The sequence below is a fragment of the Centroberyx gerrardi genome, chromosome 10, assembly GCF_048128805.1.
Source record: "Centroberyx gerrardi isolate f3 chromosome 10, fCenGer3.hap1.cur.20231027, whole genome shotgun sequence".
NCBI classification, from domain to species: Eukaryota; Metazoa; Chordata; class Actinopteri; order Beryciformes; family Berycidae; genus Centroberyx; species Centroberyx gerrardi.
In genome coordinates this window covers 15,440,876-15,452,863 of record NC_136006.1, presented here as the reverse complement: position 1 = coordinate 15,452,863, position 11,988 = coordinate 15,440,876, and the positions used below count along the sequence as shown (strand labels likewise).

The 11,988-nt window shown below is 40.0% G+C and overlaps 1 protein-coding gene across 1 annotated transcript in view; it reads right to left on the bottom strand.

Annotated features, from left to right (window-relative positions):
* Window positions 1–1,788: 1,788 nt before the first annotated feature.
* Window positions 1,789–11,988, bottom strand: part of myo3b (myosin IIIB) — a 59,597-nt gene continuing 49,397 nt past the window's right edge. The window contains exons 32-35 of the mRNA XM_071917932.2: window positions 8,257–8,357; window positions 7,833–7,879; window positions 7,251–7,404; window positions 1,789–1,845 (exon numbers count right to left, since the gene is read on the bottom strand). Coding sequence (XP_071774033.1) covers window positions 7,272–7,404; window positions 7,833–7,879; window positions 8,257–8,357 — 281 coding nt within the window. The 3' untranslated portion in view covers window positions 1,789–1,845; window positions 7,251–7,271. The remainder of the gene's footprint in view (window positions 1,846–7,250; window positions 7,405–7,832; window positions 7,880–8,256; window positions 8,358–11,988) is intronic.

The window sequence follows — 11,988 nt, the reverse complement described above, 5'->3', positions numbered from 1 at the left end:
ACAGTTCAACAGAGATTTGTGAAGATGAACAAGTCTCTTTCAAAAGGTAGAAACAAGAGATGCCAAGACAATGGATGGGAGACCAACTGTGGATACAGTGGCAGCACTGAAGGTGATTTCACAGGCACGGTTTCTGTTTCATAACTTTTAGCACTACAATCAAATAAAACTCATCTAGATGCACATGGTCAAAGAAATGCTTTATGACTGTACATAGTTAGTCCAAATCACTAATTATTGCCTTTTTTTTGTCTTTTAATAACATAACAGATTAGAGCCTTGGTTCTTTGTTTTCTACACCTACAGTATTTGGGAAAGACCTGTCCATGTTTACAAGTCTTAATTAACTTAAGATCACAAGATTAGTATATATTAATTCTGATTCAGGGTGGATCTTCGCTTAAATGAGCATTACTTGTAAGTTGTCATGCTGTGCGAGGCCAATTTTGGCCACATCCCCCTCACATGTAACGACTGTGTGAATTTTGTGAGCCATCAACATTACCAAACCATTGATATCTTCCTTTGAGATATCTCTGTTCAGCCCTAAATGCAAGTTCTTACATTTTAATGCATCTCAATGGGACTTCGGCTATGGGATGGATTTGGCTGCACACGACTTTGATATAGTTTGGAAGAAATTCATGACTATGTGCTTGACACAATGTCCAGACCCTGAGGTAATTTACTTGCCTCAAACCTTTGCCTTCTCACTGCCATGCCTCAAGTTTTACAGGGTCACCTTAGCAGTGCTACAGCTAAAGGAAAATTTTCCTAGGACATTTGATGGGAAAATTAACTTGGAGGAACCCCACTGCAATAGTTTTCTGCTGGTATACCCCAGGGCCTGAAGACTGAATCAGCCAGTACCATCCATGTATTTCATACTTTACCACAGCACACTGGGGAGAGTCCATCATACAGCTGCAATACCATTAAGAGGCACAGAAATGGGTGAAGCTGCATTTAGAGATTAGCAGAGTAAAAGGAAGACATCAGTCTTGTAATGTTGATATTTCATAAAACTCACACAGCTGTTGTATGTAAGGGGTAAGAAACTGATATTACGTTACATGACTAGTTGATTTGAACTTAAATCATCTCAAAACTTACTGTCGTCTGAAAGCAAGGGACTTTTCCAATAATCTACTACTATGAAGGTAAAAGAAAACAATAGGTCGATATCTGCTGGTCGGCATTTTCACCTCATATATCTGTTTTGATCAGAAATCTTAATTTCCTGAGTTTAAAACACAAACAACCAATTTATAAAAGCGCAACAGGCGACTGACATTCTTGTAAAGGTGACTCGAGTTTGGGACAACTCCCATATATATAGATATTACTTTTTAACAAAATATGTGCAAATGATAGCAAATATTGACATAATTGACATACGGTGTGTTGAAAAATACCACAAATGTGCATTGTCCCAAACAACACACAGATGTGTTGTTTATATATTTGCAAGTTAAACACAAGATTTCACACAAATCTACAACTGGGATAAAAATATAATTAATATGAGACAAATTGGTATGTTGCAGGTAAAAATCAAAGATTCAGCGCATGACGATTATCATACTACCACCATGACAAGGTGGTTTAAGGATATTTTTCTGTCTATCATAATTTTCATGTTTTTGGATTACAGATATGAAAAGGACCATTAATTAACAGTGAATATAAATTTACTCAAACGATAAAATACATTATTAATCAAATGACATTTATTTTACTCATATAAAACAATTTACTAGAAATAAATAAAATATACAATACATATCAAGTGTTAAGATGTAATTTGTTTTGGTTGAAGTCCAGTGCAGAGTTGAAGAAGGCAATCTGTAGAAGAGAGAGAAAAACTACATTGACAATATGCTTCCCATTATGCGGCACACTCAAAATACTTTCCCCATTATCAATGTTCAATTTCATTCACCTCATTTAATTCGGAATGATTTACAATTCACTGGCAATCATTCACCCAAAATGGACGGGGGAAAGTGGGGCTGCATGTGATCTTGAAAGTTTGAGGGAATTGACAGTGAGAAGTGTAGATTTGACGGAGTTGGGGGCAATGCCACAACATGAACCCTTTTTAACTTTCCATATTCTCTGGACAGTTGGAGAGAAAACAGGTTCCACATCTGTCTCATACAAGAGATATCAGAGACTGGGGAGTTGGGGTGGGTGGGTGGGGGGGGGGTGCATGTGTGAGCTTGAGAGTGAGAGTGAGTGTGTGTGTGTGTGTGAGAGAGAGAGAGAGAGAGAGAGAGAGAGAGAGAGAGAGGGAGAGACGCTCGAGGCTACTGGGTACTTGAGCCGCTATAATGGTGTCTCGTATGAGAAAACATCTGTGAATTTCCTCAGTGATCTACAACAAAGTATAACTCAGAGCAGTCACTCAGCAGACCTTTGAAGTTGCTGTCTGACAGAAAGCTGCCATTGTTCGCAGCCCCCAACACAGAGAAACTCCAACTTTGGTCTCACTAATTTTCCCTGCAATGCGATACAACTCTTTTTTTTTTTTTTTTCCTTCTCCCAGCCTATGAAGCAGGGGATCTCTGCATATTCAAGAGCAAAGAGCAAAGCCTTGGCAATGTGCAGGCTGGCCTGGGGTCACGTAAGGCGGGACAGGTCATTTTACCTTCTCTCAGCCCACCCTGGGTGCCTTAATCCAGCCTCTAAGAGGGGAATTCTCCCCCTCGCAATGATTTGCAGGGTTACAGCCTGCAGTGCTCTCCCAGGAAAAATGATAATAGAAAGACATCATATCCAATAATCATACTGAGGTGCCAAAAAGTACAAAAGCACCTCTACAAGCCTTTCAGCACGTGTGAAAGTATCCATAACTTGAAATTGTGAAAGGGTGGATACTGTCAGCTATAAAGGACAACTAGTTTACCTTTTTTAATACACTCTATTCAAAACTGTCAACTGTCTTTCACATAGTGGTAGGGGGATTTAGAGGGAAAGAACCAAAACTGGATGGTCAGAGGTTTGATCCTGGTGACAGCCAGTGCCAATTCTTGTCTGGGAGTCTTTGAGCAAGACACTAAACCCCTACCTGCACCGGGGGTGACGCAAATGGCTGACTGAAATAAGAGAAATTTAAAACCTGTCGGGCAGCTTTTAAAACAGTTGTTGTGCCACGGACGCTATTTTATTTCGACCTCAATTAAAAGGTCATTTCGTTGAACACCGGGTGATATGTCCGCGTTCCTCCTGGCAGTGGCAAAAAGACAAGCTTTCCGTTATGCATCCCAAACTGAAACAAGGCCGTGGTAATTCTCACACTGTTACCCGTCCAGCGTTTATTCAATGGCAGCTGGTCCCACCATCTGGGAAAGCAGTGCCGAGGCAAAACAAAACAGGTTACACCTTTGGCCATGCCAAGTCTGCTAGTGCCCCACTCAGTCTACAAACTGAGAGAGGCTAATCACAATTTCACGCTCTGATTTGTCAAATCCCATTCCAGCACCGGAGGCACCAAAAAAAAAGTTTTAAGTAAACAAATTTCATGGCATACAGGATAACAGCCTTTCTATACTGTTTCTATTGTTCTACGTAAGCCTTTGCTAGCCTCATCCCTCTTAACACGGGTAAGAACTGAATGGTGGTGCTTCCTTTGCAATTGAAAAGGGAGCTGTAATTTTGAGCAAAACATTTGGTCACTATACCAACATTAGAGGAAGGAAACTCTATCCCCTCATGCATGCATTTTATATTCATGCAAATGTGAACAACTCAACAGTGCATAGAACGCCCTCAACAAATTGCAGGTGTGAGGAGGCTGAAACAAAAGCCACTGTAACCCTAATGGCATCCCTTGTCATTAAGAGACCTTTGATGTATGTACTCAACAGACTCTTTTATCTCCTTCTTCCTCTATGCCTCTTACTCTCTCTGTCTCTCTCTACCCCGCTCAACCAGTTTCTTTATTAATGCAGTCTTTAGGGAATGTTCTTTTGCTCAGAGCCCTCAACACATCTGACATCTGGTTGACGCTCATGCATGTCCTTTTCTTTGGCATCAATCATTAGCCGGCTAAGAGCGTCACAATGCTAAGGTTGTAGACATTTTAGGCGTCTGTTTGTCCCTGTCCCATCCGCATTCACATACGCCGTGAAGTTCGGGGGAACAAAATCACAAAAACACGAACTACTACAAATTAAAACTTGGCATTAATTCTTTACTTAAGGAATAACTACGGTATGCTATCATAATAATGTCTGATATATTCTAGTGTGGTGAAAATCTGAGATTTAACATCTGGAAATCAAAAGCACATAAACTGCATTAAAACAGTGTGTTTGAAAAGGCTGCTCATGAAACACTGGTATTCAAACTCTCCCTTTGAACTCAAAGGATATAGAAACAGGACAATGTTGGCCTAATCGTGTTCTCTCTTTGAAGTGAGACATCACTATTAGGTGAATAGGTAAGTATGCTTCTGTAGAAAATAAAAGCTTTTCATCATTTGTTAAGGCTGCAGCTAGAGCGATATCATAAAGGTGGTTTAAAACTTTGGATAGGAATGTTTCGGGCTGCAGTGGATGCAGCTTTAATGAAAGCGCGGTGTATGGAGCAAATAGCTAAAATGGCAAGAATAACACCAGCGGTAACGTTAACCACATTAAAGGAGTCCTCTCTCACACCAGATGTAGTCAGATTTAATGAGGAAAAACAAGAGGGAGCTGGATTTACGAAGAGGTATTAAAGAAAACACAGGTGTCAGGCCTCTCGTGTTGACTTGACACTGTCTCTCTGCCTCGGTGTCCTGCGAGGCAGACCCGCAGCTCAACTGGCAGGCTAACACAGAAGCTTCGGTTCATTAGGTCAGAACATATTTTGTGAGAGTGATGACAGTATTTCATAACATTTGCCATTACAACACATAATCAGCTAACCAAGGCAATTACATATACACCTCCGCTCACCTCCTCTCATATGCTAAAGCAGGCAATCAGCCAGGGAGTTAATTTGGCAGAGAAAAACAGGGAAAGAAACACCCACTCTGGCACCATATGTCACCACAGTCCAACCTTGTTATTCAAACTAGTGAGCCTATTTGAAATTCCTCTCCATGGTAAAACAGGGCCAAAATAATCAAGGGAGCATGATCACACTTAATTGATTCAGTGTACTTTTAAGATGCACTACAGGGTGCTGGGGTGACCTATTTCAGACTGCTCTTCAGAGGAACCAACTATCCCAGCAAGGGAGTAATGCACAACGAGTATTATAATTACTGCAGGATCTACGGCCACAACCGGAGGTGAAACGCTTTTGAACTAACCGCGACACCACATTATAATGCTGCCAATGGTCTGGGGTATTATTCTTGCAATTTTGCACTTTTGAATGGACGTCCTATTTGTGCAGCGTTAAATATGGCAAATAAAATCGACTACATCTATAGTAGGACTTTAAAATTCATATATTTTAATTATGTGAGCTAGTTTGACAATAAAAACAACTGATTTCTACTTTCTCTCTTTCTGGTAAAGGTTTAGAAATGAATAAGTGTCAGGCAACTGGAACCAAAGCAAAAACAAGATTCACTGACAGTTAAATTGACTGAGTATGATATAAAAACTTCCGGTTTTCAGGTAAACAATGTTATCAAATTTCATTATATAAAGACTGATTTAGAGTGTAATATTTGGATTTACTACTGTATACAACTACAAGCATGGTCACTGTTCAAAACAACACAAAACATACTTATAGTTGGCAAATGACAGAGTTAAAACCACATAATTGTCAACTAACAACATGGGTAGACTCTTCTTTATAACCATCTATGATCTTAAATTTCATCTGCACCATGCTTTTATTACATATTATTTTAGGAGGAGGCTTTTAAAGAAATGCATTATATTCCACCTGTACTGGTGAAGAAAAAATACAAATAAAAATGAATTTCTGCTAATGTTTAGTGTGTCAAGTGTGGTGACTGAATGTGTAATGAGTCAGAACAGAGTGTCTCGATCTGAGCCTGACTCTTACAGTACTGAGCTTTGGGTTTCTGCTGATCACCTTGGGCCTCTTTAAACCCACCAGGATTCCCATGAACCTGAACCCAACTGGTCTCGCTATCTAGGCAGAGCTCTAATGTTTTTCCCGCTGAGTATAAGGAGGATGGGATCTTCAGTCATACCACCCTACTCTTCCTATTAAGATCAAAATCTCTTCTCAGGCCCTGGGGTGTCAACAAAAGGAGATGCAGTAAATGATATGCAAATTGAAAAAAAAAAAAAAAAAAAAAAAAAAAGAAGCTCTACAAATCAACTCGCCGGCCCTGCATTTCCGACACTTCACATCTTAACAGAAAATTCCTGTATTTCGGGTGAAATTCAAAGTGAGGTCTAGCTCTGCCTCTGTGAGGGTCTGTTTGGAGATTCCAGCACACAGACAGCACAAAGCCTCTCTAACTACAAGACAGCTCTCTGTGGGGAAACTCGTAGGGATAGTATTGGTTTCAGAAGGATTTGTTTCTGGATCCGTCTTAGACAATAGATATAATGCTTGAAAATAGTTAGATGTTAACACCGCTGACTTTAAAATCACCCTGTCTGCAAAACGAGGGGCTCCTGACTACTAGCTAGGGTTTCTCCCACATCTACTTTAAATATCTGGCATAACAATATCAAAACTATGTGAGTGGAAGCTCGGCATTCAAGGGTTTTATTGTGACTTTGCAAAATGTTCTTCATGAATTTGATTAGACTTCCCCTCCCACTACACCACATGATGTTGTATTCTTTGTGTTATGTGCATTGTCATTCATTTGTTATTTATTGATGCAACATCTGTAGCGTTTGACACCAGTTTGCAAAGCAGCTACTTATTTCTTACTTAGTTCAGGTCTTAAAAGACCAAAAAAAAAACCCTCCAGAAGAATGAAAGACACCATAATAACATTACACATTGAGAGGTAATGTAGGTCAAGAACAGGGCTAAAAAAAAAAACTATAAAAAATTCTGTTACAGTAGAGAAAATACACAGAAAATGGCAGTACACTTGGTTATAGAAAACTGTGGGAAAAAAAAATGTAATTGCAAATGTCACTGATGAGTAAGTCATCGCGTAAACGCCTTTTGACCGCATCGAATTAACAATTGAGGGCGTCTCTCGTACAGGTCGCTCATTCTGCATCACTGTTACTTGCTCCACACACTACATCCAATACCGAGGATGTTCTTTGGAGTGTCTGTCTATGTGTCTGGTGCGTCTGTCTTACCGGTTGACATGGTTGTAAGGCTCAGCTCTGACTGACGAGAGGCCCGCTAGACAGGGTGGGAGGGGGGCCAGTCGCGTAGTCTTCCTCAGGGATTGACTCCACAGTTGACAGTAATTTGTAGTACTCATCTTCTCCATCCAGCACTTTGATTTGACTGTGATGTGAGAGAAGACAAGAAGAGAGGATGGAGGAGTGTTTCACCAGGATATACTGTAGAGGAGTGATGCAGAGTTATTCTCGATAAAAAAAAAAAAAAGTAGACATTTAGAATAAAAACAATATTTGCAGATACAGCTGTTAAGGAGTTCAGACTTTTTCAAGCATACTGATCTTGTTGACTGAACCAGGATGTCATTTATAGTACAAATACAAGTCAGACCTTCAACAATTAAAATTAGCATGCTGACAAAGCCTTAATATGTAACCCCCTCTCTAATGACGCAGAGCAACTGCTCATAAAAAGCCTGTTATTTTCGGCACTCCATTTACATTATAAGAAAACAACTCCATTTCTGGATTCTCCTATTCCACAAAGGGCCTGCTCTGTTTAGAGTTGCTGTAAGTAGGAAAGCAGTTATTTACCCAAGTTTTCTCGGCTTCCTCTTGCTCCCCTGGTAATCCAGAGTTCTCTGAGGAAAGGGCCAAGAGCACACAGTCAAAAGATGAGCAGAGAGTCATTAATTTTTAATTCAAAGTGATTTTGTGTTGAATGCGAGCAGATGCTGATAATATCAGAAGTCACAGCATAATTTTTTCTGATCAAAGGGCTCAAGTGAGTCTGATGAAGCATGCATCTTGCTCAGCTTTGATAAACCACATCAATTATTCACCGTGAAGGCAGACATCCTGACATGAAAGCAACAGATAAAGAGCATAAGCACATGTTCAAGACAAGAGGCAGAGAAGCGTGGGGGTGGGGCTCCAGGGTCTGGCACAGGTAGATTTAATTGTATTATCATGTGGAACCAAAGTCAGACAAAGGCCTTTATCGGCACTTTGAACTCACATTTAGCTGGTTGTAGTACAGGCTGTCTTCGGGGCTATTGAGCAGCTTGGGCTGCTGGCCCCGCCGGCGAGGGGTTCTCTGCTGTAGCTTCACCACTGGACCTGCAACAGAGGAAAACAGGGGCAGTGATCCAACCGAGCAAAACTCACAACAACAAGCACCATCACCAACATGATAATCACGATGACGATAGCACCAATTAGACACAGATTCTGCCGTCGACTTATTAAATCCTCATCGCACTGTGCAGAAAGTGGTGAAAACATTTTAAATTACTGAGGTAAGATTATGTAATTTAGTAGATGAGCTTACTCAATAAAATGTTAACATTGCACAAATTCACCCCCATGAACCACATCTAATTAATCTCCCCTGACAGGTGTACAGCAGACCATGGTTAAATTTGTCAAACAACTACAATGGCAGGAAGCTGAGGTGAAATTGCGGTGTGTGGTATTGGATCCACTTCTTATTAAGCAAGTATTTTGACTACCTGTGCCCAGAACCAAGAAGTCAAAAAGTGAGAAAAGCAATTCTTGTCTGGGTTTCCAAGATTACACTGGAGCTTACATCTTGGAAGTCTTATGGCAAATGTTGCACAACCCTAACCATATTGTATTTTCATCATACTAGAAAGAAGTTCAAACTAAGTGCAAACAATGTTACAAGTGTAAAAGTTTTTCTATGGCAGTCATGTATACAGACAATACCCCTAATGTTTTAGCAGCACCACATATTATTATTATTTATTTATTTTTTATTTTAACCTTAATTTACCAGGCAGATCACTTAAGAACAAATTCTTATTTATATGGACCACCTGGCAAATGACAAAGCAGATAACAAAGGACTTGGAGAAGAAAAATAGTGCAACCATTTGTTTACAATCTTGAATAGCATTGCTTTTGCCACTGAGCAACAAAATGAAGATTGGGCAGCAACATGTTATTATGTCATTATCTTTCAGTTGTAATGTAATGGTTATTGTAAATACGTTTTTTTAAAAAGTGTGTAGATGTGAGATAATAAACTGTGCTTGAGTAGTTGCGTGGAACAATTTTCATTATAAATAAAGCACATCTTACTGCACATTCAGTAAGAAGGTTTGATGAGGTTGTAACAAGTCTGAGTAGTAGTAATGTATTATTTTGATGTATCAAACATCTGTGTAGGTGAGGAGTTATTTACTGTATGCATTGATGCATCACATAATTGAGGTGGGAGTCCAATAGGCTTTTGTGGGATGGGGGCCAGCTTGCTTCTTGATGTTACGTTCTATGAGGGAGGTTGTGGTGTCATTATTTTACATTTTTAGCCACTTAAAGGTGCAGTTTTAACAGTTTTTTTCACTGAACACTAGATGCATTATACTGCATGAGCGGATGTCCATCCTATCAACTGGTTATATAGGAGTCAACTAGCGTAATTAGTAGGGATTGTGTCCATTGGTGTGTTATGTGATTTACAACGGCATTTGCCACACAATGTTAGGTCTTAAAAGTGATCTTATATGACGCCCATCAGCTGGCCTATAAAGATTATTGCTGCATCTCAGCCATGCACAGTTCAACAAAGACCTAATAAAAATCCTCCCATCACTTAGTGACTTCTAGAGATCTACAAGACTCTAGATGTAGATTTTTGCCCTGCTGACAAACATAAGGAGGCAAGGCATTTCTAGTCTCAATGTCACAAATGTGAGCCTTGTTTAAGCTGTTGAACAGACTGAAAAGCAATTTGCACACTCATTGTCTCATTGCCATCCATGGACTGGCAGTATAAGAAACAGTAATCCTCAATTCTCTGTACCAACTACTTCTCTTCAAGCAGATGATGGTATCTTTGGCAGCCCAAAGTTGTTTTCCCTCATTGTTCAAAGCAATGTGAATTGAACAATGAATTATTCATAACACCACAGAAAGTGAAATGTTATTGATGGCTTTCGCTAAAGATAATGAGCTATGTGATAACCTGATTATTCAAACATAAGACAATTATGAAGGCTTAGTACATTCTTCTACAACAGTACATCCCAGGTTTCAAGATTTATGGGTTACAAAAACGTGTTTTAAAGCCCAGACACCTTTACAAGGAAGCATCTATATTTAATGTCAGATAACGTTTCATCTTCTTTGCCTACGTTTTGGGTGAGACAGGACATTCCTTCATCATCTCCTGCTACCTCGGCTTCCCTACCTTGACTAAAGCTGCATTTGCTTTTTCCATCTTAACACTACTTTGTACTCACTTTGAACAGACCTCATCACATCTCAATCCTATACATCAAAGACCAGACCCCCCCCCCACCCCCCATCTTTCCTCTGCTTTCTTGATGTTATTCAAACCAGCATAGGTTTACTAAATTCACACTTTGTAAATGCCCAGAAAGTTCCTGTCAGTTCTAAGATATGAGCCAACTTCTGCTGTGAATCTTATCTATCAATGCCTTAGAGGTGCTAACCATCTACTGTACGATTCTCCTTGTTATCCCAGTGATTTCCCCGAATATTTGGGGATCTATTAAGCTAGGTTTGGTAAGATTTAATGTAGATTTTAGTGTGTATTTCATCCAAACAACGATCATCTTGGTTGGTTCTAACATGGTATCAAAAGCACTGGGGTTGGAATATTACACTGAGATAAACAAACTGAATATTATGTTGCTGCTTAGCTTTTTGAAGGTTGAAAAAACTATCTTCATGACATGCTGTCGTGAAAAAAAGAACAAATGAAATAACCCAATTATCTAATTCAAATAAAAGGTTTGCACCTTAAATTTCAGTAACATAATGTCCGTATGTAGGACATTGTTCTGCTAATGATGTCTGAAATGGGTTTGATAAGCAAATTTCATATTCCCCTGAAACTGCATCAAAGCACTCAATCACGAATAATGAATCCTGACGGCCTTGAACGAAGTTTCAAAATGGAATCATATTGCAAAATAGAGTAACCAAACAACCGCATGGGCTGTTTATACATGTTCAACAAACCTACTTTTTGACGTACCTCTTATGATTCTATTCACAGTTTATAAAACCAACTCCACTAACAAAAAGAAGTGATATACTGACTTCTAACTGCATTCATTGCAAGGGCCCCTCTTAGTATATAACATAAATCAGGTAGAATCTTATGAAGGTCTTGGGGGAGACGATTGCCTGTCCGCTCCAGACCCTCCACTGTGGCTGAAAGAGAGGATCTCTTGTTTGGCCTGATATCCTGCTGGATCCCTGTCTACTACTGCAGATCTGAAGTCCAAAACACAACACATGGGTTTCAACATCACCATTTATCCAATCTGACCTGCAGCGATTAGAGCGTGCAGCAGATCAGAGGATGGGTCAGGCTTCCCATCTCTCTGCCTCTGTTTGGGAAATCACTGCCATTTGATCCCGGCCAGCCCCAGAGGAATGCTGCTCCTGCAGATATATTACAGGCATGGAGGCTGCCAAACTGGCTTCTGGCATGGGAGTCCTGCTTGGACCCGGGCAGGCAGACCTGGGAAGGGGTCAGACTGTGGCTCACACCGAGGCTGCTAAATGATCGTGGGTAACGTCTGCTGTTTGGGGTGGGGAGGAATAATGGTCAACCGGGAATACAGAGGCAGTGGAATTCATACAATATTGATTTCTCCCTATCAAAAGAAAGCCCAGCAGAGTTTGCTCCTCTTGGTGAGAGACTTACATATTGTACATGTTTTCTTCTTGAGATAAAAAGGATTGGAATTCT